The sequence below is a fragment of the Drosophila melanogaster genome, chromosome 2L (genome assembly GCF_000001215.4).
Source record: "Drosophila melanogaster chromosome 2L".
In the NCBI taxonomy this organism is placed as follows: domain Eukaryota; kingdom Metazoa; phylum Arthropoda; class Insecta; order Diptera; family Drosophilidae; genus Drosophila; species Drosophila melanogaster.
Window position 1 is genome coordinate 15,222,655 of NT_033779.5, and position 26,022 is coordinate 15,248,676.

The 26,022-nt window shown below is 43.0% G+C and overlaps 1 protein-coding gene across 2 annotated transcripts; it reads right to left on the minus strand.

The window, feature by feature from the left end:
- Nucleotides 1-6,073: 6,073 nt before the first annotated feature.
- Nucleotides 6,074-25,060, minus strand: ZnT35C (Zinc transporter 35C). Of its 2 annotated transcripts, NM_135897.5 has the most exons (8): nt 24,909-25,060; nt 23,520-23,698; nt 18,757-18,867; nt 17,811-17,931; nt 13,951-14,130; nt 7,199-7,700; nt 6,890-7,037; nt 6,074-6,420 (listed from the first exon to the last, which is right to left on the minus strand). In NM_135897.5, the coding sequence occupies exons 1-8, from the start codon at nt 24,938-24,940 to the stop codon at nt 6,275-6,277; spliced, it is 1,419 nt and encodes a 472-aa protein (NP_609741.3). In that variant the 5' UTR covers nt 24,941-25,060; the 3' UTR covers nt 6,074-6,274. The 2 variants fall into 2 exon arrangements, with proteins under 2 accessions (NP_609741.3, NP_723901.1); NM_165105.3 differs by lacking the exons at nt 23,520-23,698; nt 24,909-25,060 and adding an exon at nt 22,904-23,306.
- Between the last annotated feature and the right edge of the window lie 962 nt (nt 25,061-26,022).

Sequence of the window (26,022 nt, forward strand, 5' to 3'; positions counted from 1 at the left end):
CATTTTGCACCCAAGTGGTCTCAATTTGAATTACATGTGCCGTGGGTAAGCTCATTAGACTTGATACTGATACTCGTACCAGCGCACAGAATCAATTGGATTTTTTTCCCATTTTCAGCCGGCTCTTTGGCAACTGTCTGGCTCCAAAAACGGATACGTCTCAATTAAAATGTATTTTTACAACATCCGTACTGGAATTTAAGCCTAATTTGCACGGCAAAGCCAGAATGTGGCTATAAATTGAATTGGGCCTTTGAAGGGGTAAAATCGAAAAGCATTTTATTAAAGCCATACCATAAATAATTTGAAAATATAAAATGCTATATATATACCTCTTTTGCAAGCCTAGACAAAATTTATGATTATATTTTCATCCTTTTCATCAACAGTTTCATTCCACACATCTATGTATCTTCAACTTTTTGTATAAGAACACGTCTGTCAGTGACCCTGGTCTTGAAGTTAAAACCCTGTCAGCGTTAAAACAAAAAATGTATGTGGATGTGAGTGAGAAAGAAAACTATCCACCCACCGCGAAACTGAAACAGGGGAAAACATTGCAGCGGGACAAAAAGAGCCTGGTGTCCAGGAAAATGTTAAAAAAAAAAGCGTGAAAATCTGTGGCTAGTCAATGTGGATGACCAACTCTATGCCATTTTTTTCGCCAGCGGTCTAAATTGGCCAAGGTGTGGGTGGTGTTGGTCATAGTTATGCTGCTGGTTCTAGTTGTCCTGATTCAACTCACTGGGGTTAATTGTTTTTATTTCGCTAACTCGTCGCGAGAAGCGTGAAAAACTTCAACGAAACGAAAACCAGACCACCGCAGAGCTTTGAATAACTTTTAGCTGCCGTAAAATATTGGCTTAACGTGCCGGGCGTTATATTTTCGGTTTGCATGCCGAAATAAAAAAATAAAAAAAAAATGAAAAAAGTAGGTGTCAAACAAAAGGGAATATAAGTAAGGAAGAAAGGGACCGACCCATGGCTAAGCCGGAATGTGCGGTATGGCCAAAAGCGCAGGTCGGCTATAAAAAACCAAAACCTCTTACCCACTCCAATGTCTCTGCTCGACCCAAGTTCATTTGCAGTTTTTCTCAGCCAGAGCCAAGTACAACGCAAATAATGTTTAGGCATCTGGGAGACTCGAAAACACGAAGGTGTTTCGCACTGAAGTTAGCAAAAAGTTATGAATGGGGCTGAATGTGAATGATGAATGACATGGAACTCCGACTGATGCAAAGCCAATAGCTTCCGTGAATGATAAATGCAAAAAATTGTGACAAAAAAGTGTCTAAGGGCTGTTTTTAAAAGCCATAGCTCGGATCGAAACAAAAAAATTGCTGATGGCAAATTCTAAAAAAGGTAAGCCACAGAATTTTCCTATTTGCCTTTAATCAATACATAAAGCTTTCAAAATGTCCCCGGGTCGAATAAACCGAAAAAGGGTAAAGTTTTTCAATGGCTGGCTTACACCGTATCGGATCGTGTTACTAATTTAATATTATAGATGTTTTAAACAAATTCGTTGGCTATGAAAACCGATATCAGTTAAAGTTTCCTTTTTAATCTTTTTAACAACTTTACCCTTTATTGACTCAAATGTATTTATTTTGAGGTCTTTTATTTGCTCGATTGTTGTTTTTTATTTATTTCGTTGTTCGGCGCAATTACACAGTCGCCTATGTAGTTAAACCCTTTTTCGCCATTTTTTGTTCGGTTTTTGCTTGCATTTTCTCGTTTTTCAACTTCTCCATTGCAATGGCAACAATTGCTGTTTGCTGCGCCTGTGGTTGTTGTCCATTTCTCCCCTAGAGCACATGTATTCCCTATAAATTTTTTACGATTTTATGCAATTGTATAGTTTGCGAAAAGTTTGTTGCAGCCATTTTTCGGTGCCGCCGTCGTGGCATTGTTTTTAACAAAAACAACAATGGGCTTCCACAATGCACCAGTCGACCCAGAGCGCCACGCCCACTGCCCGTCCTGCTCAGCCGACCCCCCCCTCCCCCCCTTAACATACTTTTAACCATGGGCCGCCGCAAAACGCGCCGAACAAATGAACTCGAATGTCCTTTATATGCGTTCAGTGTTTATTGTGTCATTTTCTATGCTCCTCCTGTGTTTGCCTCTGCGCTAGAAAACTTGGCAACAATTTGTTGTAGCTTCTGCTGCCTGGACTCTTTTGCCGGGCAAAACGAAAAATAAAAGAAAAGTGCATCTTCAAGGCCCCACTGCGGGCACCGAGCAACATCGATCCGTTTCGGCAAAGCTTTCGGATTAAATTCTACATAATTCATGGCTATTTCTGCATTAAGAAATAAACACAATATTTTGGACTTTAATTCGGCGAAGTCCCAGTTAAGTTTGCCAAACCTTAAAAGTTGGCGGAAAACTTTTTGACACATTGTATATCCTGCCTGTTTGCTGACAAAAAGAGATGCTTGGACTGTAATAGATTTTGTTTGACGCTTTTAGTCCGAGTGCTTTTGGTTTAAGCAATAATGCACTTTTTAAGAAGAATTTAGTGCTCTGCATATATTGTCAAAAAATACAATGCCTCAAAAAGCCTGCTGGCTAACCTATTTGTTAAAGAACATACACGTTTTATTTGGCACTAAAGCATCAACAATTCCCTCCCATTCATCAATTAAATATTTCGCTTGCTATGGCTATGGCATTTTTTAAAGCTTTATTAAGCAACTGCAATGCATCCGATGTGGAATTATATTGGCACCGCCCACCAACACCTACCCCCCGTACCATCCACTCGTCGCGACTTCCTTTCATAGACAAATATTGCACTGGCAGATGCCCAGCGGCGGACCTTCTGCACTTTCCTCACGAACAGGCACGTACTTCTATATACCCTATCCAAATATAATCGTGACTTCTTCAGATGCTCTGCCATATAATAAGTGCTGGCACTTAATTGCAATTCCATCAAACCATAATTCATTGTATTTTTAAATTGACAGCTGCATACATAATTCTTGTATATTCAAAGACAATCTAGCTGTCAAAAATAAATTGGTTAATTTCAATAAAAAGCTATTCAAATATTTCTTTAAGTTATTATCAGTTTAAACAATACAAATTTGATACGGCTGAATTTGAATGTTTTTCTGAGCTCTCTGTTAATATATTTAAAGGTTCAACAGCCTTGGTAAAAATGATGGGGATCAGCAACTGACAGGTACAACTTTTAAACTGGTAAAGGGTATTAAATCTTTGCCTTTTCGAAGTAAGCCTCATTCTCGCTTTTTTTTTTTTGTTATTTCAATGTCGCTTTCAACGATCTGTGGAACCTCACACGCCACCCGGCTCAGACTCCATTTTCCATTTTCCGGGAGCTCACCTCCCTTTTTACACAGCATGGAAATGTCGCGGCTTTTGCTTGCCACTGCTTTTATTTCAGCTGATTTTTTTATTATGGCTCTTTTTGTTTGGCCCTGTGTATTGGCCCTGTTGTATGGCCGTTGTGTTCCAGGCGGCGGTCAGTTACGGCCACGATGGCCGCGGAGAACGTTCGTTCGGTTTATATTGAAAAATTTGAATGCTAGTAAAAAGTTTTAATTGTCGCCGCCACGGCTGTCACATGTTGGCCTGTACGGTGGGGTCATTTAAAAAATGCACCGATGCCGGCGCTGCTGCCTGTTATTGTTAACAATATTTTTCAATACAATTTTCCCTTGATTAAAATACGCAATGCACTTGTTTTCCGCCGGGGCGGCGTTCGGCCAATCTATGTCGGCTTAAAGTCACAGTTTTCTGCCACAGTTTTTTTTATTTTTGCCACAGTTTTCTTATTTAATAGTTGTTTACTATGATCCCATCATGTATCATAAATCGCTTTGGCCCAACATGTTTTATGTAGTTATCATGCTCCAGTTTTCATGTACGACATAAAAAAAAAAAAAAATAAATAAATTCGCGCCCTTTTCGTTTACTTTGTGCATTTATAATTTGCACTCTTCGCCTTGTCTTGCTTGTTGTTTATCTCCCGGCTCGAAAAGTTCGAACTGGCTAAAAGTTTTTAATGAGCAACGACGTTGGACGTCATCGTCTTAGCCCCCCCAAAAAAAACCCCTCCGCCGTCGAAATTGCACACGAAATTTCTTGGCGAAGTTTTGTTGTGCATTTTCGCGAAATGTTGAAGTGAAATCGTGACAGAAAGATGGGTGGCTTTTCCGTGGGCGACGGGACAAACAATTATCAAAAGCTTTAAGTTTTCCCAGAAATGTTATATTTTAATCAAAAGCTTATCCAATTACCTTTTGAGCCACGCGAACTTCTTGGCCAATCTAGATCAATTTAATTTATACTTTTTGTTGCAATCTAGTCTCTAATTATGCAACACTACACTTATAGATTGAAATCGTTTTATCCAATGATTTCAGCTACTTTTGTCGGCACAGTAAATAAATCATCCGGTTTTCCTACAAATTATGCAAGTGAGGACACCTACAGCTTCGAGTAAAAATGTCTCAGGTGGCTGATGAAAATCGATACAAAGCCTATTAGAAGGTAATTTTATATTAATGACTTATGCCTGCCACGCGGTAATTTAATCTCCGCATCGCCTTACATTTTTACAACCCCTTGTGGCACTGATAAACTTAAAATGGGGGTGTAATTTATATTATTGGTATAAATACATCATATTATGTTGATTTTATAACTTTTATATTTTGAATACTCATGAGTAAAATCCAGATTATTTCCCGCTCTTATCCCAGCGACTCCACATTTAATCATTCAGTTTTCATGCGGCCAACGTGAATGTTAATCTCTTAAAGTGTGCGTCCGCATCCTGGCTGGCGGTGGGCGAAGTGCATTCGATTCCAAGTGCAGGTCAAGTGGCCGCCAAAGGAAAAGCCGCAACGCTGGCACACGGAGCACGAAAACATCCTGCTCTCGGCTGCTCTTTTTAGTCCTCTATTTTTTTTAGTACAGCGCCAGCTGCGCATGCGCAAGGAGTGGAATATCGGAGTGGGTTGTTATGGGTCTTTGGCCAATTTTTGTGCCACTACCGCTCACGTCTTGGGGGCTTCCCCGTCCGGACAAGTGAGCCACAGTCTTTGGCCCTTCAGTTTGGCGGAAATTTGCGGCATTTGTTCAAGGTGACGGTGGCGGCGGTGGGATCTCTGTTCGCCGGAGGCATGCAAATCTGTCAACAAATTGGCGGCGATTAGGCGCCGACTGTTAGATGACGGTAGACAGTGCCACTCCCACCAATCCAAAGCGCCACAACTCCCAGTTAGCTGGCCAACAATTTAGACATAATTTGAAAGCGACGCTTCGTTCCACACGCAATGTCGCTTACGCAATGGCCACACATCAAAATTATGCATAATGACATTGGGCAGTGGGCCGGCCAGGTAAGCCGCCGCCAGGTGTGATGGCTGGCCAGACCACCGCGGTCTGGCCTGCCCACCACCCACGTAACCACCACCTTCCCTCCCATAAGTTGGCATTAGTTTCAGGGCGCGGTGTCCATTTTTGGGTGCAACGTAGCCGGAGCTGGAGCCATCGGCAGCTTAATAACTTTTATGCGTGTTTGCATATCGCTCATGCATCGAATTTGATGGAAAATACGTACGAGTTTCCACCGTTTTGCAAAAATGCACCGCTGGGAATCATGAAAAAAAAAAGAATCATTGGCCCCAAAGAGATGGCGATTGGGAATTCGATTAAAAATTGTAACCACCACATTTCGATAGAGTTGATTGGGATCGAGAACCAATTAGGTTTTTTCGAAACTCTCGACACACTAAAGCCATCAGCCAAAGCAATGAAAAGTCTAGTGAGTGAAGTTTGAATAATGCTGTGTATTCCGTATTATTCAGATTATTATGAGTGTGATATTTATCACCAGCTTGCAACACACTGTCACCAGCTTATGATGAAGTGAACGCCATCATAGGAGCGTTATATATTATACACATGTAAAGCGGAATATGTTAAACCACTCCAGCTGTTTGACACTTTATGATGGGTACATGTAATGCAGAATATATTAATCGACGCTCAGGTGTTGCTGATAAACTGATAAACAACAAACGGGCGTAAATATGTGGGGGCAATCAACGCGAGTTTTATTATTATATTATATTTTATAGTCGATTTGTTGGTCGGACCTAGCCGAAATCGTGGATTGTTTACACAATACATGGATAGACGGGGGTGTCACTCTTATCGGGCGTACAGCAGAATAAATATTGAATACACACTGAACTATATTATCAAATTTGGTTGTGTAAGCGGTATCAGAACTCTACTTCTCGGGCACATTGCACTGCAGGCAGCTCTCCATTTGGGCGGTATAGTCCTCGATCTGGATGGTGGTCTCAAAGAAGTTATAGCGCAAATGAACCGCCGATGTGGCCGCATCCAGGATCCTCTTCGGATTCGCATTTTCAGCTGTTCGGTGGAGAGAAGAGCAGTGAGGGCAAACGATTAGACGATTAGGTAATATAAGGAGGATAACACTAATGGGTACCAAACTCCGCTGCTATCGCACTCGCTGGCTCTATCAAAATTGTCCACGCTTAAAAAGCCATTTCAAAAATAATTAAGCTAATTGCTCACTGTCTGCCCATGGACATGGGCTATGAACCCGTGCCAGCGGGGGGTGCAGTGCAGCTTAAAACAACAACAAATCCATTGGGATAATTACCCTCGATGCCCAAAAGCGCGACCCCATGGCCCATGCCCCAACGAACTCCCACCCACTCGGACAAACACATGCATCAGGGCAAAGGCCACCCCAACGACCTTTCTGGTCTGATTCGGTTCGGTTTGGTTTGGTCTGTTCTGGTCTGGTCTGGTCTGTTTTGTGCTGGTGCTGTTTTGCTCGGAAAAGGCCGACGGCCTGGGGGCAGCTACTTACCAATGGCCAAATGTGCAGATAGCGCCACTTTATTAATGCTCAGCGCCCAGATGCGCAAATTGTGCACCCGCTCAACGCCCTCGATGCCTTGGAAAATCTGCAGTACCTCGGCGTAGTGCATATAGTTGGGAGTCCCCTCCATGAGCACCTGCGGGGAAAAATGGCAAACAAGGAGCAGTGTTTACAAGCAATCTGATAAGTCCGAAAAAGGCACTGAGCATTTGAGATTTTTCGCAAAATGAGTATAAAAGTATGTTAAATTTGCCAAAGGAATCAAAGAAAAGTGAGAAAAAACCCAGTTAGACTCACCAGCAACGCATCCTTCATGATCGTGAACGTGGTGAAGAGCACAATGATGGAGAACACAAACGTGCAAATGGGATCAACGATGGAGTACTCTGGCCAAAAGTAAATCACGCCAGCGGCGACAAAAACTCCCACGCTCTGGATGACATCGCCAATCACATGGATGAGGGCTGCCCGGACATTCATGTTGACGGCCTCGCGTCCAACCGGTCCGCCGTGATGATGTGATCCGGGTGCCGTTTCGGCCAGAACGGCAGCAATTTCCAAATCCAGTGTGGGATCGACCAACTTGGTATTTTGGTAGGAGAACGTTGGCAGCCCGCCGCCAGGCAATTCGGCATCCTCGGGCGCGTAGGCCACACCGCCCTCAATACGCTGGCTGGGCGAATCGGAGCATGGTGTGGATGTGGCCTGCACATGGGATGCGTTCTTGGAACCACCATGGCTGTGACCATGCCCACCGCCCAGGCCATGCGAATGGCCATGCTGCAGCTGAACGCCCATGCTAAACCGAGTTGGAGAGAGAAATTGGAAACGTTATCACAAATATTTAATATGCTTGACAATGTTGCAAGCTATTTTGTGCCGGTCCTGTGCCACCACCAACCCAACCCCGCGTTGCACCGAAAAACCATACCAGTTGGGGGCACGTTAGCCTGGCCACAGTATGAAAACAAAAACGCACCCAAAATGTTCGTTTTTTTTTTGTTTTTGGTCTGTGTGTGTGCTCTGGCTGACAAAAGGGGGTGTGGGGCTGTGGCAACGGTATGCGGGAAACGCTTTTGCATTGTTTGGCATTTTATTTCAGCATTTTAATGCACCAACAACAGTCGCACCGCACAGTCAAACAAACACACTCAGGTCATGGACAGTGGAGCCGAGTGGCCGAAGTAGTCCTCAAATGGAATTAAGCTGCACGGAAGCCAAATCTTTGTTATGCAATTTAAAGCGGGTGTTGTCAGTGCTAGCATGCACAGGAATGTTGTGCGGAATTCGAGAGCATATTTCGATTTCGAATCATAGTATTTTTGATAATCCCTTGAATTTTAAAAGAACACCAAATGCAAGTTGAGTAAAAAATGTATATACGAAATTATTTAAATACACTTATCGCCATTTATAACGAACATAAAGCTAAAATATTTTATGATTTCCTCAGCCAATTTATAAAAATATACATAACACTAAATTGCACAGCTTTTTAGTATTTCTATTTCATCGCCCATATATTTTCGAAACCCTTTAACTAGACTTTATAGGTTGCGCAGCCATTTCCATAAATCAATTACACTTTTCTTTTCAAAATAAATAATTTTAAGCACTGTACAGTGTGCAGCAGCAGCAGCAGTACCGTGCCCCCTCCCTTTGGTGGATGCACCATCCCGAATTCAGAGCCCTGCTTTCAGGGTTCATCGTTCACCGTTCACTGTTGAATGCTGAATGTTGACTGTTTTGCCGCTCTGTGTACCGGAAGGTGTGTACGAATCCTGTGCGAGGGATCCTCCGAGCCGACCAGCCAAACTAACCGCTCCTGTCCGATGATTCCGACCCCGGCCCAACTGGGCTGCTCCAGTTCAGTACGTCCGGACACATTGCCGCATGCAAATACAAATGTATTGTCGAAAATGGCAACCGGCTGACCAGACCGACCATTCTCCCCAATCCCCAAAACTCCGGTTTCTGTTTTTTTGCAACCACTCCCCCACTCGCTCTTATGCGCCCAGCTCACGGCGTGGATCGGCAGTTAATAGCTCGGCACATTGACTTTTTATTCATTTTAAATGCTCCGACATTGCAGATTTATGGCTTTTCTATTTGGGGAAAAAGGCCATGGTCGACCAACCGACCGACCGACCGACCGACATGCCAACGGACCGGGCTCTTTCTGTCCGTCGCCGCCGGCTGCACTTAGCCGGCTTTTTGGGGAAACAATGCAGTGCCGGGCATCAATAAATAAACTGGCATAAATTACGCACAACCATTGGCAGGAGCAAACACAAAGCAGCAAAGTGAGCAGCCGCGTAGCGGAACGGAACCATCTAGCCGTTCTTATAGACCAGACCAAGTACCCATCCCCCTCGCAGTGGGAAAGTTCTGCTGGGAAATCGATTGGCGGCTAATTGACGTACTCAATTGATGACTTAAAGACATTCTGTTGGTCTTAAAAGGAGTTTACGCCAGGCGATAAAATGTTACTGGCACTGAATTCGAAGGGGTAAAATAGCATTAAATATGTTTAATCTTTGATTAGATCTAACCCAAACTACTCTAAAATTTTGGGAGAATTTATAGCGCCTGTCTTAGAAACTCGACTAGCCCAATAAAATATAAGACCTTGGTGTAAAGTGCGCGTTAGTTTGCGATGAGCGAAATAAACGTGTTCCGTTGTCGTTTCATCCAGGTCCTGGTTCCTTGTGCTCCGCTCCTTGGCTTCTTGGACCGACAGCTTAACGAGCTGCTCATCCGGGTGACAGACCAAACTGAGACCAGGATCACGACAGACTAGGACCAGAGCACCCCACATGCCTCGAGACATCCTTAGTGGCTGCAAAATCCTGGCAACAGTCACATACGCGACCAAAGCTAAAGCCCTAGCCGAGCCAAGGCGAGCTGAGTCAAGATATGCGCTAATATTTATGTTCCTGTCAATTAAATCAGGACGTGGCATATACGCCACACACAGCGGACCCGTTTCCCCTTGGTCCTTGGCCACTCTGCTGGGTCGCAGGACTCCGCTTGCAGCTACCAGCTCCCGATTCCCAGACTTATCCGAGTCCTGGTGTTGTCATGGCTGCTGCTGTCGTTTGTTGGCCACTAACGAGGCGAGTAAAGATGCCGCAAAATCAAGGGGAAATGCTTCATTGCGCGCTACAAATTACAGCGCCACAGTTGGAACAACAATGCCGGGGTGACGGAGGAGCATGGGCAGCTGGGAGGGGCCTCTCCTGATGGCCGGGGAATGTCGCTCGCATTGGCATTTTTTGCGCTCGAGGACACATAGCGCAGGAGGAGGGGATCGGTGGAGGTGGAACAAGGGGCAGAGTGGTGGGGGTAATGCCTCGGCAATCGGATGTTCAAAGTCGAAAAGCGTATGTGCTCCGCATGGAATCCCTGGCGCCACCATGGACCGCCATCACTGACCGCGTGACCACGCTGGTTAGGATCGAAATAGTAGGAGGTAGTAGGGACTACAGAGTGGTGTTCAACATAACTCAGAAAAAAACGTGGATTTGATTACTAGGTTACTAATATTTTTCGAATAATGAATTTTTAGGTATCTTACCACATTTTAGAATAAAAATTTCGATTTTTAGAGTTTTGATTAGGGGATTTAAATCTTTGATTGATTGATAAAAAAAAAACCGGATTGAATATAAACATAAAAACAGATCTATTTATAGACTCCCACTATGGAATTTTCAACATAAAAATATTTATGTCTACTTTTTGGGGTTATGAACAAGTTGTTTCCAGCGAGTACTCGTTTTTATTTATGAAACATCGGAAAACAGCTGATTTGGCACCACTGCTACCTGAATCTGAAGCTAGGATGTGGCGCTCTGAACAATTTATTTAGTGCCCATCAACGCGACGCCCCACACGAAACGGCGAAGGAAGTGTTTGCTCCTTCTTCATCACCGTTTATATTTATTTTCTCCTTGTGTTTCTTCTGGCGTCTGCTATATTTTTTCCCGCTTTTTGTTTCTTTGCTGTTTGACAAATTATGGCCACATTTGGCCTGGTAACTTCTTCGAACCGAGCTGGCTGGGCCATCACAGCGTGGTCTTAAGAAATTGAAAATGAAATTGAGTTGTCAGGCTAACAAGCTTTTGGCCAGCTTCGGTCTCAAGTGGCTGCCGGGAATAGGAAAACGGAGGACCGACGACCAGGCCAGGCTCAACGTTCACATAGTGAACACTAAACACAAGCAAGGAGCAAAAAAAATATATCAAGTGAAAGAAGCAAATTCATAAGAGAAATTATACGACAGATAGGAACTGCAACAGAAGCTGAAGCATTTTTAGGGTATTTAAAACTTTTGCTATACCAACTACTTTATATAAATTACTACTTTATATAAATTTAGATAAATTACAAAGAGAAGAGTTTTCCACTGAAACGTAAGTATCTTGTATAGTTTGATTTAAATTGCATTTGCCACAAAAACGGACTCTGTATCAAATTTATTTGATTGCTTTAAAGAAATTTGTCTGCGCATTCATCCATCTGTCCTAACTGCCATTCCCACGGCTAAGCGCCTTCAACTCCACACGCTGGTTGTAATTGCTTTAGCACCTCGCTGCCCCAGCACTTTCCCGCTGCCTTTCCCGCCAGAATAAACCTCTCATATTTCACTGGCATTTGCTCTCGCTAATGTCCCACTTGCAGTTTAAGGTCAGGCACAGTGGAAACTCTTTATAAGGCATTTTCTTGATCTAATGCGCTATTAAATTTCTACCACTAAATTATTATTATTTTTTTTTGATGCTAGGTCATTGACTTAAGGTTGATTTAAGAAACTATATTAACTATTATTTTAATCGTAGCTCAATTAGCACAAGAACACAATACTGGTCATCCAGAAAGTATGCTATGTTTTTTCAGCAACTTCATTATTACAACTACTATGGTAACATATTGTGAAAAAGAATGAATGAGAATGCAATGAGGATCGAAGCTAAGTTTCATTGTACTTTGGCGATTTCACTCTCTCTCTTCTTCCAGCATTTCTCGTTCTATTTCTCCATTTTCACCGCTTTTGGCCCTAATGGGCGTTTTAACGATGTGAAGTCGACGGACGTCGTTGCCGCCACTCAAAAGTTAACCCAACAACAACGCACAAAGCGAATCCGGAAAATTCAGTGCGTGTGTGTGTGTGTATGCGAATGTGGGTGTGTGTGTGTAGCGTTTTCCAGCTATTTTCGGCATTGTGCTAATTGAACTAAAAACTGGCAAAAATAAAATCCAGAGAGCTCTCAACAACTAAATGAAACTAAGTAAAATGCCTTCAATAACAACGAGAGCAAACGGGACTGAAAATAGTTAAAACTTGCAGCTAACTCGTTTGCCCGAACGCATAACGGTAAAAGGTGGCCATTTAATTTCGTTGTTCGAACACAGGTCAAAGGTACACCGGAAAAAATGCGTACCAACTTAAGATTCTTTACTTTTTTTCCCAGAAAATTCAATTGCTGAATAGAGAAGTGAACTAAAGAAACTGAAATATATTTTTTTTCGATGTATACGAATAAGGAGTATGCTTCGGTATTGACTTGACTTAACTTCCTGCTTTTATGGCAGCATCCACAGATGGCCTTCGGCACGCCCCTCGCCCACCGCCCATCTCCACAAAGTCCGGCCATCTTCTACGTCTTCTTCTTGGACAAATCTGTAAGCCAGGAGAGTTGCTTCTGCTGCACGTTTTTCACAATCAATTCACGTAATCAAACAATTCAAGTGGCAAACACTGAAAATGCCAACGTCAACTGGAAAATTTTTGCGCTACCGCCCAACTAGCGGCAACAAAAACAAAAGCAACAACAGCTGCAGCAACACTCGTGCAGGAAAATATGTAGGTGAGCTGAGGTGGGCGTGGCACGGAGGGGCGCTCAGTGGGCGATGGGCGGTGGGTGGAGTAGGGGTCCACACACACGTTAGTGTTAGCTCGGCATTGAACGTTGCGATTTATGCGCCAAAAACTATGCTTCGACAGCCACATGAATGAGCATCAATGGGGAAAGGGGCTGGCATAGGAGCGGGGCGTGGCAGACAAGGGGAACGGAGGAGGCAGATCCTTGCAGGTTTTGCACTTGGCGAAATCAAAACAAGCGAAACGATTAGTAATTCATTAGGCGAACTGGAAATGCCCTTCTAGAACCCAACGTAACTAAAATTCACTAACACGTTATATCTCAAATGAAGGTTTAAATAGTGAATATTTTTATATTCGCTTAAATAAATATATATATATTCCCTCTTTAAACAAATATAACATAATAACTTTCCGAACTCTGGTTAAGCCCAATATATTTTTAAAGCTTAATAAAAACAAATCCAATCTTCAATTACTTTGGCTTAACTGAACCGGCAAGCGTTTAACAACAACAAAAAATCAATTGAAAAATCACAATTAAATTAAGTAAAACGTTAAACTTTGCGGGCCTCGATTATTTTTTTAGCTAGCCAAACTGAAAAGAAATCCAATGGCCGAGGGGCTCCCCATTGGCCGCCGTTTGGAGCATTATCGAAACCATCTTCGATGGCACGTTACCCCATCCCGCCTAGAGAATTTTCCACCTTTGGGGCTGGCCAACACAAACACCAGCAAACTCCTCGTCGACGCCGCCTTTTGGCTTTTGTTGACGCAGAAGGAAAAGTACAAAAAAAAAAATCAAATAAGAAGCGAAAAAAATACGCTAAAAATAGAACGAGAAGAAATTCTAAACTTGCGGAAAAAGTTGTCGCTAAAATGTGGAGAAAGTTGCGGCAACAACTGGCGGATACGTAAGGGAATGCCATCCAGGAATCGAGCAGTTGGCCTGGGATCGGGAGGCATTCGGAGTGTGCACCATGTTGACCCATTTGGTGCTTCATGCCCGGGACAAGTTGATTGCGGCAATTGCAATTGGAAAACTGCCCAGGGGAAAACAGGGGAAAACTTTGCCGCCGCACGGATGGGCCAAACAGGACAGGTCGGACAGACCGCCAGCAATCAAAGATCTGCATATCAGGATGAAACATTCGACTGTACTTACATGACATTCACCAATATGGCCAGGCCGGATGTGATCAGCATGATCTTCGCATTCACCTCGTAGTCGCCGCTGATGAGTCGTCCGATGGCCAGCCAAACGAGGATGCCCGTGATGACCCAGATCATGAAGACGGAGGCCATGGCGCCAATAACCTCAGCCCGATACCAGCCGAAGGACATCCTGTCAAAGATAAGAGCGAGTGGAGCTTAATTAATGTGGGGGCAGGTGAAGATAATGAGGCTGCGATGGAGACGAGCGAAAAATTTCCACTTGCCACCCGATAAGGATGGCAAAACTTTGTTACTTTGGCGATGGCGACAACTTTGCCAACTAACAAACTATTATATGCAAACAATAATTGCACTTTATTTGTTCTGGATGGCTTTAATAGTTGTGCCACTTTAGCGTACCTTTTTTTTATACATTTCATAGTTTTAAACTTTTAGTTTCACATATTCATATTTGATATTTTGTTGAAACAAGCTAGCTTGCTTACTAAATTCCCAATTAATGCAAGTTGCCTTATTTTAGTTGAGCTAAAATTGAGCTGTTTAATATTTTATTTCCTCATTAACAAAGCACCAGATGCATTGGTGACAATTGCGTGCTCTTAACACATAGATTCAGTCAAATAAACCGCTTTCAGAAAATAATATCCTTTTCTAAGCCCCAAGGAGAGGGGGGGGGGGATGTGAAAAGACAAACTTATCGGTCACAAGCGAAACATAAATTGTTGATGACATAAAGAGAGGTCACTGTGGGCAAGTTGAAAATTAACACGACTTGATAAATGTGACCAAAATTCGTCAAATGCCATTTTAATTTGAGTTCGCTTAGGGGCGCGGCTGCTCCCCCAAATGATAACATTTCGCCGGCCAGGAGAGTGTGTTCCAGGATTTCCCTAATGTAATGAGCGTTTTGCATGTGCGCCCACCCCCCCCCCCTTTTGCTTATTTTTCATGTAGTTTTTTATAACGTATTTTTCGTTTTTTGGTTGGGTCAAAGTCAACACCTGAACGGCAGAGGCGGCAGTGACCAAGTCGAGGGTCGTTCAATTAAAGCCCAACCTAGACCAGAAAACAAGCCAAGCCACATCAGAACGAGCCAGGAACAGGACCAAAACCAGGACCAACCGGTAACCGACAGGTGAAAGTGGGAGAAGTGGGAGTGGGAGGAGCGACCACTCTCGTTATAAAATTGAAATAATGGCAAAAGGCAACAATTTTGCCAGCCTGCTAACTAATGCGATGCCAGAAGGCAGCAGGCAGCTACAGCAACGAATGTCTCGCCATAATAATACAATTTAATTTCCAGCAAACATCCGTCGTATTCTCACTCCTGGAGCCAAAGCCAGCAAACCCTACAGAAACCACCCAAAAAACACACCCAGCCGTGTCAATGTATGGCGGAGCTCTCTATACGTGTGTATACAAATACCTCTGTATGTACAAATATATATATATATGTATAGTTGGGGCCTTGCAGTTGGCGTTGCAAGTGCAGCCATTTGCTTAATGACCGCCTGCTGCTGGCGGCACACCCCCTCGTCCGCCGGCCCGCCGGCCCGCCGGTCCTTAGGTCCTTTCTATTCCCAACGGAGGAGCAGCAACATCGCTACCTCAATGGTGGTTCCGGCACACTGGGACCGGGTGCGATAATTAAAAGAAAGTAGCCAAAACACTTAATTGGGATTAGCGATAATGAAATACGGTAGTGTGTTATGCCAAACTAACTTTTTGGCAGCCAACAAAGTCAGATATATAGGGAAATGAAATTAAAAGGATAGTATATTAAGGATAGCAATTATGTAGCTTTATAATATCTTAAGATACTTTTGAAAAAGTGAGAAATGCTAGATGCTAGCAAAGATAGCAGTTTGAAATCAGTAGTTACTATATAATAAAGAAATATTAGCGAATTAAGTTACTTAATTTAGGCCAATTTATTTGCAACGCTACTCTAGCTTTGAGCTAATTAACCACTGCTAATTGATCTACTCGAAGAAATTTGGCACTTATCAAACTATGTCATTACACAAATCCTTTGCTACTGCAAATTTGCATCATTCATTATCATGGAATATACCGCAGGTATTAATTGAATTATTCCACTGTACCGTGCTTGGTTTTACCTAGCTTTTGCATTTCGTTTTCTGCGTTTGCCTTTGCAATTGTGCAAATGTGTTTTGTTTTGATAAATTAGGCTTGTCAACTCGGCAACGGCAGCCAGAGCGCCAAAATGGGTGGTGCGGTGGGCGAAGGAGCCACCAAAATATGGAGGAAGGCTGCGAACCGCACTGAAACCAAAACCAGCCAGAGGACCAGGCCCAAAGAGAGAGGCATTCAGCGTCAGCCCGAGACTGAGACTGCTGCAACATGCAGCAGCAGCAGCAGCAGCAACAGCAACAGCAACATGCAGCATGCAGGAGCAACTGGAACAGAAACAGAAACAGAAGCAACATCAACGCAACGGAGGCTCTGAGTCCGGGAGTCTGATGGCAGGAGCGAAATTTACAAAATTACCATGCAACACGCTTGAAATTGCAAAAGTTTTTCATTATTCACTTTGTGGCTGCAGTCGAGTCGTCGAGTGAGTGAGATTTTTGCATGAATGAGCAGAACGTGCCGTTTGCCTCCCTCCTTCTAGTTCAGCCTAAGATGGATGCCGTATGGGAAAGGGGCGTGCGGCGAAGGGGAACACTGGGGGCCGGATGTTGGGGCGGAGACAAAGGAGTGCTCCCAAAGACCAATTGAAAAATGTGCAACGGCCAAATGTACAGTGCGCAGCAGCAACAGCACCAACCAGTGATGCCAAAAGCTACTTCAAAAACTAGACGTTATTTAAAAAAAAAAATGTCATCGTTATCCAAAGACATTCGCAGGAATAGATTTGGAATCCCAAATGTTGAAGATTATCAAAAAAATAAATTAAAAAACTATGTTGTTTAAGTACTTTCAAATTAAGATCAAAGAGAAAAGCTCCAAAATGGAAGCAACTTGTGACTTTCGTCCCTTAAAATTCACATATTTTCTTATTCATTTCGTTATAATGCTAACTTAAAAAAGGTATTATGGATATAACTTGAATATTCCCCCTAAAAATAAAATTTCGACAACACTGTGAGCAAAAGCAACACAGGGGCCCGCAGACGCAGAGGAAGGCACTGAAAATTTGGAAACAGGCTTTTCGCCTAATTAGACGATGGCGAATGGGAAATGCAGGCAGCAGCAGCCAAGGATATGGAGGATGGCCAAGTCGAGCGACAGAAATTATGGTGGAGAGCAGCCTTATAAGAGGGAAATATAAATTGCAGGCCAATGCAGATACGCTCGTTATAAGGGGAATCCTCTTCAGAAGTGTTTTGCAAAGAAATTTTATATTCAAGGCTTGCAAATAGAATGATTTGTCAGCTTTCCTTCCCTTTTGTTGTCTTGGAAGCTAGAGATAATTGATTAAGTTATAAAAATGCCGAATATACTAAAATATAAAACATTAGAATCCAAAGATAAGCCTATTTTTAATGTAATTTTTAAGAATTTATATAATTGTGAACAGAACGTTAGTATAAATGAATCTTTCGCTCGTATTATTTCATTAATTATTCTTAAAGTCTTCCCAAAAAGTTCAAACAACATTGAAGTGAAGAATATTTTTAAGGAATAGCTTTACGTTATTACCGAGAGCAGGATCCCAAGGACCCGGTGATAAAGGAGGACGCAGACGAGCCATGCCAAAGGAGTTGGCAGCAGATAGTGAGCAAAAGAAATGCGAAAAAGATTGAAACTTTACGTTTTATTGATTTCCCTCTACCCGGCCAAACGACTTTTGGCAGTGTCTCCATTCCGGAGGGCAGTACTTACCGCTGCGTAGATGGTCGCCCGGCAATCCAGATGGCAAACAACGAGATCATAAAACTGGCGAAATCCGTTAGCAAATGAGCGGCGTCTGTTGCGATGGCCAGGCTGTTCGATAGGACGCCACCTGTTCGGGTTGGGGAGAAAGTAAATAAATGCGCAAAAAATTAACTCGACATTCTGTGGGGGGGCTTGTGGATGCTGATTTTGGGGGATTACCCCCCAAAACGGCTGCCGAGTGACAATACCCCCGGCCTCAGACGGAAAACATTAAAAGGGTGGAGAGTTGGAGCCCTTTCTCTCTATTTCCCATTATCGCAGCAACAATTTCGATTTGAAAGCGAAAGAAAGGAAAAAAGAGTGCAAAACGTAAAGCAAGGGGCGCAAAAATGAAATCCTTTCCTGGCAACTGGGAATTGGTAGCCGCCTAGTCGTGGTCCTCAGTCCTGGCCCTTTGTCCTTTTCCCAGCGAACATTGTAGGTAATTGCAAAGCGATTAACGACAACAGCCGTCGAAGCTCCGTCGACATCGTCGCCACTCGAAAATTAAATGTTTATTGTATAACCAACCCCGGTGCCGTCATAAATGGAGGAGGGCTGATGGCAGACAGTAAGCTCTTCCGGTCGCCATATTGTTGCACTTCCGGTCCTCAGTTTTTAATCGTCTCGTCGTCGTCCTCTCGTCGTGTCCTTTTCCCGTTTCCCTATTCCTCGCTGCCCACATTGTTTGACTTTACCTTATTTCTTTCGCTTTTCACTTTATACGTTTTGTTTATTTGTTGGCTCAGATTCTCTCAGAGGTGAGTAAAATTAGTTTGGGAATTGAAAGGCAGACGGAAAAGAAATATTTCAAAAAGAAATCGAAGGGGGGAAAAGAGTCCTTTGTGAACTCGTCCAATTGGTGGCTCCAAAGATGCATATAGCCCTTTTTATGATTACTAACTCTACTTACCCACGATTTCGGCAATCATAAAAACCAGACACAAAATGCTCGCAATGATCAGTTTTCGGCGAGCCTTCACATCCACGCCCTCGCTGCGGGCACGATGACAATGATCCCGGACTGAAAACAACAAAAAAAATATAGGAATTTAACAAATGTAAGACATCTGCACAAAAAATATATGGAAAATACAGCCTTTCACGATCTTTATGTCATTGACAATCATGAATTAACTAAAATAGAAACCTAACAAAATAAGAATGATTAAGATTATCCAAAGATATATTAACAAGTCATGCTTTATGCTTTACACATAATATATCTTCTTATGTATCTTATGGTTTAAATAAATAACAAATCATATTATTTAGCTTCTTCGATGTGAAAGTTTTTATTGTTGTAGAATTAAAACTTTTGCATAAGCGCCTACCCCTAATTGTTTTAAACAATTTACGCCTGCTTTCATGCTCCTCATTTACTCGTAATTGTTGATAAAAGTTCTTACACAGATGCACCCCAATTGATGGCCTTTAAATAAATTTCGCGATATTCTTAAGCCCCGCCAAAGACTATAACCTCATTCTTTTTTTCGCAAAAGTGGTAAATTAACAATGTGCCAGTGCACACTCGTATTCCCTGTGGGGAATGAGTTGGACGTCGCCCATCTGTTATGCCGCTGAGCATGCAATACATATTTACAAAACAGGCATTTAAATTTATTTAACATGGTACGTGAATAATGACCGCCAGCGCAGCTCCTACTTCTGCTCCTGATCCTGCTGCTGCTCCTTGCCAGCCACGCCCCTCCCATATGGATTCGGTATATGGCCCATTTCCGGAGGTTTCTGCGCTTGTTTTTATGTTTTTTTTTTTTTTTTGTTCTTTTCCTCGCTTATTTTATTCTTTTTTTTTTTTTGGTTTTATTCATTTTGGGTGTCAGTGACAGGCGAAAGTTGGTAGCTGCTAGTTGCTCGGCTCGGTTTGGTTCGCCGGTTGCCTGGCTGGTTGGTTGGTTGGTGTTGGTTGGTGGCTCTCGGTCGGCTAGGAGCAGTCTATTAAATACTTTATTGCATTTGTCGCAGCCGTATTTCATGCTTTGTCATTTCCGCTGCATTTTCTTTGCACTTGCACTCCGGTCTTTGCACCCACTCCTCAACTTTTCCTCGCCAAGCTGCTTTTCATTGTCCGGAGCGGGAAAAGCTACAGGAGCTTCGTGCATGTGCATATGCTCCGCTGGCTGCTCGGCTGCTCTGCAAGTGGAAGCCATAGAGATGAGCCCGTGCATGAGGAGTTCTCTCCCAGATTTGCTCTGGCAATTAGGCCTGGTAGTCAAGTAAGCATTGCAACTCGCATACAAATCTTTACAATAAGTCGTTGTTATGTTTTAAGCCAAAGGGTGCATGCTGCTTAGATTTCAATTCAGTTAAATTCTTCTAATTGACTTAATTCAAATTTTTAGTGCCAGTTAAGCCAAAAATATTGAAAGATATTGTAAGTAATTACTTTAAATGACTATCAATTATCATTGATTTTAAATAGCTTTGATATTATTTTATCCATTCATGTGTTAATTCTTCCCTTTCCGTGCGTGTCAACCCCTCATCTCTGACATGGTGACTATGTGAACGCGGTTTCTTCATTTGAATCCAGCACAAGGCCACCGACGCCTGGCCTGCGTCTGCTGGCAACCGCTTCCTACTCCTCCGGCTGCTCCTGCTCCAGCGCTGGCACCTGCTCCCGCCACCTCCTCAACCACCTCATCCTCCACATCCTCCACATCCTCCATGTCCTTGCCCACACACTCACACAATGGCAGTAACAATGCCGGCAGCGAAATTAAATTCCTGTGCATAACCAAGGCCCGGCACTCTGGAGGAGCAACTGCCACTGCAACTGCAACTGCAACTGCGATTGCGACGATTGTGGCACGTGAAAATTTCACCTATTAGACCCGCATCCAGTTTCGAGTTTTCAGGTTCAGGTTTCCACCTCCGGTGGAGCAGCCAGTGCGGCCAGCTGATGCATAAGAATCGTCATACTTGCAATTTAAACAACTCCGATCCATCTGCATCTTTAATTGGTCGCCTTGGACCGTTCTGGTCTCGTTCCGTTCGCCTTGTTTGTTTGCGCAATGCGGAAAGTATGTTGGACTCCCGGGGAGCTGAGGTTAATGTTCTGGGATTCCGGGGGGGGGGGGGGGGGGGCTGCTGCAAGACGGTGGATATGGGCGCCACATTCACTGATGTGCGGCTCTCTCCTCCTTCTTCACATCCATATCTGGTTCTGCCATGGCAACAATTGTGCTCTGTACTTGTTCTTATAAATAATTAATGGATGGCAGGGCGCAGGCATCACTTGCATCAGTTGGGCCAAGGGAATGGGAACGGGAATGGCTAGGTGCCGGCGCACAGGCATTAATTGGATAGAAATAAATACGCGACAAAAGCAATTCCATTATGTGCAAATATCAATACCAATAGCTGGACAGGTGCCCAGAATCTACGCCAGCTGAGATCTAAAGATGATCCAATCCGATGGCTGGAAACATCTTTTATATAATTAAGCACTTGTTACACGGAAAAATATAAGTCCCTAGTATTCTGTATTTCAAATAGTTCAAATTGAAGCTCATATTATTTATCATTTTCCAGTGCTTTCAAAGTAAAATATTTCCATCAAAATTCTTTCTTTTTAAAATTCTAATAATTTAATATTAATAATAATTTTAATTTCACTTTCTTTGCTAGAGCTGTTGGATTTTGTTAACTGTTTAGGCAAGCGCTTTGTTTGCGCAATAAACACCTGACTATACCCAAACTTTATATCATCAAATGAAGTGAATACCTCATGAAACCAAATCAGACTTTCGGCTAACGAGGGCTCAGCATATTTGATTACGCGCTCATTATGTTGATTATAACTTCACATCTGATATACTATGTATATTTCCACGCCACATCATCTCCTGTCCTAATTAGCAAGTTACCATTGCTCTGGTCCGCCTCACTCCGCCTGAGCACATCCATAACCAGGAAATCGGAGCACGCGGCGATAACAACGAGGGAAGACGTTCACTCGAGGGAACAATGGACACGGACCTATTCGAACTGCTTAGTATTCCAGCATTTGCGAATGGACCCATCTGGAGCGCGTTTTACAAACGACTAACTACGGCCAAAGCAAATCAATGCAGCTGCATCGAACTGCACTCGGCTAGTTGAGCTATCTAATAGGAGTCACTAACTCAAGCCATGATTGAATGCACCGAGCGCCCCAAGACGATTGCATAATATATATACTATATACTACGAGAATATATCGCTGTGTGTGGCAGTGTAGGATGGAGGCAGCTTTCAGTAGCGGATCCACCTCGTCTAGACGCCAGTTAATTTCATTTTGGGCCCAGCTCGTCTGCCAATAAATCGAATCATCGCCAAAAAAGCAGAACCATTCTTCCTGCGCTACTTGCGACTATCGCATACTCATTAAATGTACTTTCTGTCAGTAAAATGGGGCATAGCTATTGTATTATATATGTAATTGAACAGATGGCTGATAATTGAAGTTTTGATATTGAGTGCTTCCGAGAATGCAGTCGTTACTTATACCAAATCCTTTCCTACAGGGTATGCGATTAGTTTCAAAGCCGAAGCGCAGGAAATTAAAATATAAACTTGAGATAGCCACGTCGATTTTTCGGTTTCTGACCCTATGTATGATGGCAATGAATGAAAAAAATGATTCAAACATTTATTTGGTCCATCGACGATGTCGTACGTAAATTATGGCGAGCGTTACACTGGCTCCTCGGGCGATTTATGACATATGGCCATAGTGGTGGGATGCGGTCTGCTCCCAGCAGCGGTGTGTCAGCAAAGAGCATAAATTTTGATTATGCCACAGATGCTGATGGGGGGGAGTGGATTGGGTGGATTGGGCGGATTGGGCGGCGGCTACGGCGGCGACAGCGGATTGCTCTCCGGCTAGCCGGCCCAGTTTCCATCATAATTTGGTTTGCCAACCTCGAGAATCATCAGCTGATTGATGACACTGGGCGCGGGGACAAGGGGCGGTTGTGGGTGGTTGGTGTATGGGCGAATAGTGAGCGGAATGGGCGGAAATAAAGCTTCGAGTAGGTGGTAAGTTGTTTGCTCACCATATTCGTGCAGCATTTCCAAGCGGCTTTTATCCAGCGAAGTTGCCGCATTCCTATATAGCCGGGCATCATTCATTTCCGACGATTTCCGTGCCGTCTGCCAATTAGCGAGCATTTACCCGATATTACAGCTCCTCAGTCACCCATACATTTGGGTCCGAACACGAGTAGATTGCAGCGAGTTTTTCGATTTTACCCGAATAAAAAAAAAAAAATTAAGGAAAGCAAACAATCAACGATCCGCGCTTAGGAACAATCAAGCTTCGGTACCCTAAAAAATTGGGTGGGGGGGGTGGTGGGGAAAACACACACGGAAAAATAACAATGTGAAAACTAATTTGGTTGATTTTCGTTGTTGTCGAATTTGATTTGTTTGCATTTGACTTTTAGTGCAAAATGCCGCTGCCTGCTGCGTTTTCTTGATAATTTATGAATGACTGCAAATTGCTGCGAGGCAGTCCGACCTGATTGAAAGCGACACGAAAGTGCCCCGCCGTTTGTCACAGTCACCTTGCCACCGCTTTAAGCCCACCCCTCAGCCCCTCGCAGCCCCTTTTCAACCCCTTTTCACCCCATTTCAGGCCCTCTTAACTTAACCCCTTCTTGCCTCACTCACCTTCGACGTTGTTGGACCGCCCGTGTAAACAAAAAATTTGAGCAGGTGTTGCAGGCGTTGCCGGGTGATTGTTGTTGCCATTGCCAGCGACTACGTTCACACCTGGTTGTCCCTGCTCCATCAGGTGAAAGGATGGGGCCGTGCCATAGTTGCTACGGCGCGTCCGTCCAGAGTCGCGTCTGCAGAAGAAGAAGATGGTTACTCGATGGAAAACTCAAGATTATACCGATAAGTTTCATAAGTTTCATACTGTAAACGCTAAATGCTTTAGTTTTAATCAAAATGTTCATATTTAGCTTATGATGTTCCACTAGAAATAATCTTACAAGTGTGCATCACAAAACAAGTTTGGAATGTGGTCTAAACAATATATAACGTTTTCCCAACTAATTCTTTAATTAAAATGTGCCATTCGTTAGTTTTATTCTGCACAAGTTTCTATAGAAATGCACTTGTTTTCCACGGTAAACAAGTGCAAGACGCCCAAAAGAATGAGAAGTAAGTAAGTGCAGCCACAGCAAGAAAAGTTTTTCCGTGGCAGCTTCGACTGGAAAAACCCCGGCAGAGAATTAAAACGTAGCGTTGCCGGTGCCAACAAAACACTGCGGCATTTAAGCAGACACAATGTACAGTGGGGCCATTGACTGCCATAAGCCCCACCGAACCGACCGTCCATCAGCAGGCAGTTGCCACTGTAATGAGCTTGATGCTTTGGAAAGCGAGGCGAAATGCACCGAAAAAAGGAGTTTTTTTGATAGGTGCTAAAATGAAAAGTGCTGCGAAAAATTCAATTTGAAGTTTTGTTACTTAACGCAAACTACGATGACTACTTAAAGGCCACGCCCACTCCGCCGACGCCGCCTTCATCAGCAGCACGTGTGTGTGCGTGTGATGTGCCCGTTGATAAGTTTCTCATGTTGCATGGGTGTGTGTGTGTGCGTGGGTGGGCGTGCGTTGGTGGGCGTGGGTGTGCCAGAGCAAGTGCGCGTAATTTTTACTACGGAAAGTGCAAATGGCGCTAAACTACTTGCTCTGCAACTTTCCAACGCAATTGCACAAAGGAAGAAAAAAAAATCAAAAAAAAAAAAAGAAAAACGAGTGAAAAAAAAACAGCAAGCAAAATACGTTAGCCGTCGCACTTTAAGCTTTCGATCCAACTTTTGGAGGCCTGTGCGCACCTAGAAAATCCCAAGACTCCAGGAACCCGACAGTTGTCACTGCTCCCACGCGGTCCGCTCTTACGCCTATTTAACAAATCAGCAGCTCATTTGGCGCTTTATGTTAATTTGGCCCAAAAGAGATTTTATATTCGGCCAACTTTTTGCGCTGCGCAAACTTTGGCCCAGGAAGTCAGGCGATAAACCGTTTTCCCAGCATCCCATAACTTACTTGGCAATCGGTGTATCCTCGTTCCTGGACATTATTATTTCCGAATATTAACTCACTTTATATTTTTTCAACAAGACACACTAACACCACACGTTACAACACAAGACCGCACCGACAAGTGTTTCTTATAAGATCCCATATGCTCCACTGATTCACAGAGGCTGTGGAATGATAAGATTCAAGCAAATAGTAGATAATCGTGGTTATCTTAACTTACAACTTTCAGATCGGCGAGAGCCGAGTGCAATGCATGTGTTTGTACTTCGAGGGAGGTGAGGAGGGGTGGATCAGTCTAGAAGCTAAAATAAAGCAGAAACAAAACACTCAAAAAAAATAACTGGTATATATATTCCAAAGCAAAGGTAAACATTATTCGTCCCAATAATAATATATATAATGATAATATATAGATAGATAATATCTTTATATAGAATAATATAATCCGCATAATTATAATTGTTGAAAATTACATAATGCCAAAGCGGATTTCAAAATAAAGATTTAAAATTAAAAATTAAACAAATGTAAATCAAGGTAGATTCATCATAGATATAACAATGATTGATAAAGTTATCAACAGAATATCAGATCTTTGGGTTTAGTACTTTCTTTTTTAAGGAAATAAAAACTTTTAATTTTAATACTGTGCCAACATTTTTCTGCGTGCAATGTGAAACGAAAAAGGGGAAGAAAGATGCCCATTCTTATCAGCAGGAGGTATGATATGTCAAGTGTGAATATAGCACACGGACCGTTCAATGATGGTAACGTGCGGTAAGACAACCAACGGGATCAGTTTGCTTTTAAGAGCAGGTTTACCCAGCCGGCAGATAAGAATGTGAATGGGCGCAAAGCACTCGCTAGAATTTTTGAATTTTGCGCTTATTCTCGGGCTGCCAGATAGCTGAAAACAGTTTGATGTTGGTATTTTTAAATGAAGCCCTGGCTTTACAAATATAGGAAAATATTGTACAATAGGTGGTTTATTTGAAAGGTTAATAAAATAACAATGCTCAAAAGCTACAAACTCGTTTTTCCTTATTCTAACTTTTCTAAGTTTAAAATTAGAAATATATATTTTAAACTCTTTCAAGCATAAAGATCAAACGATAAG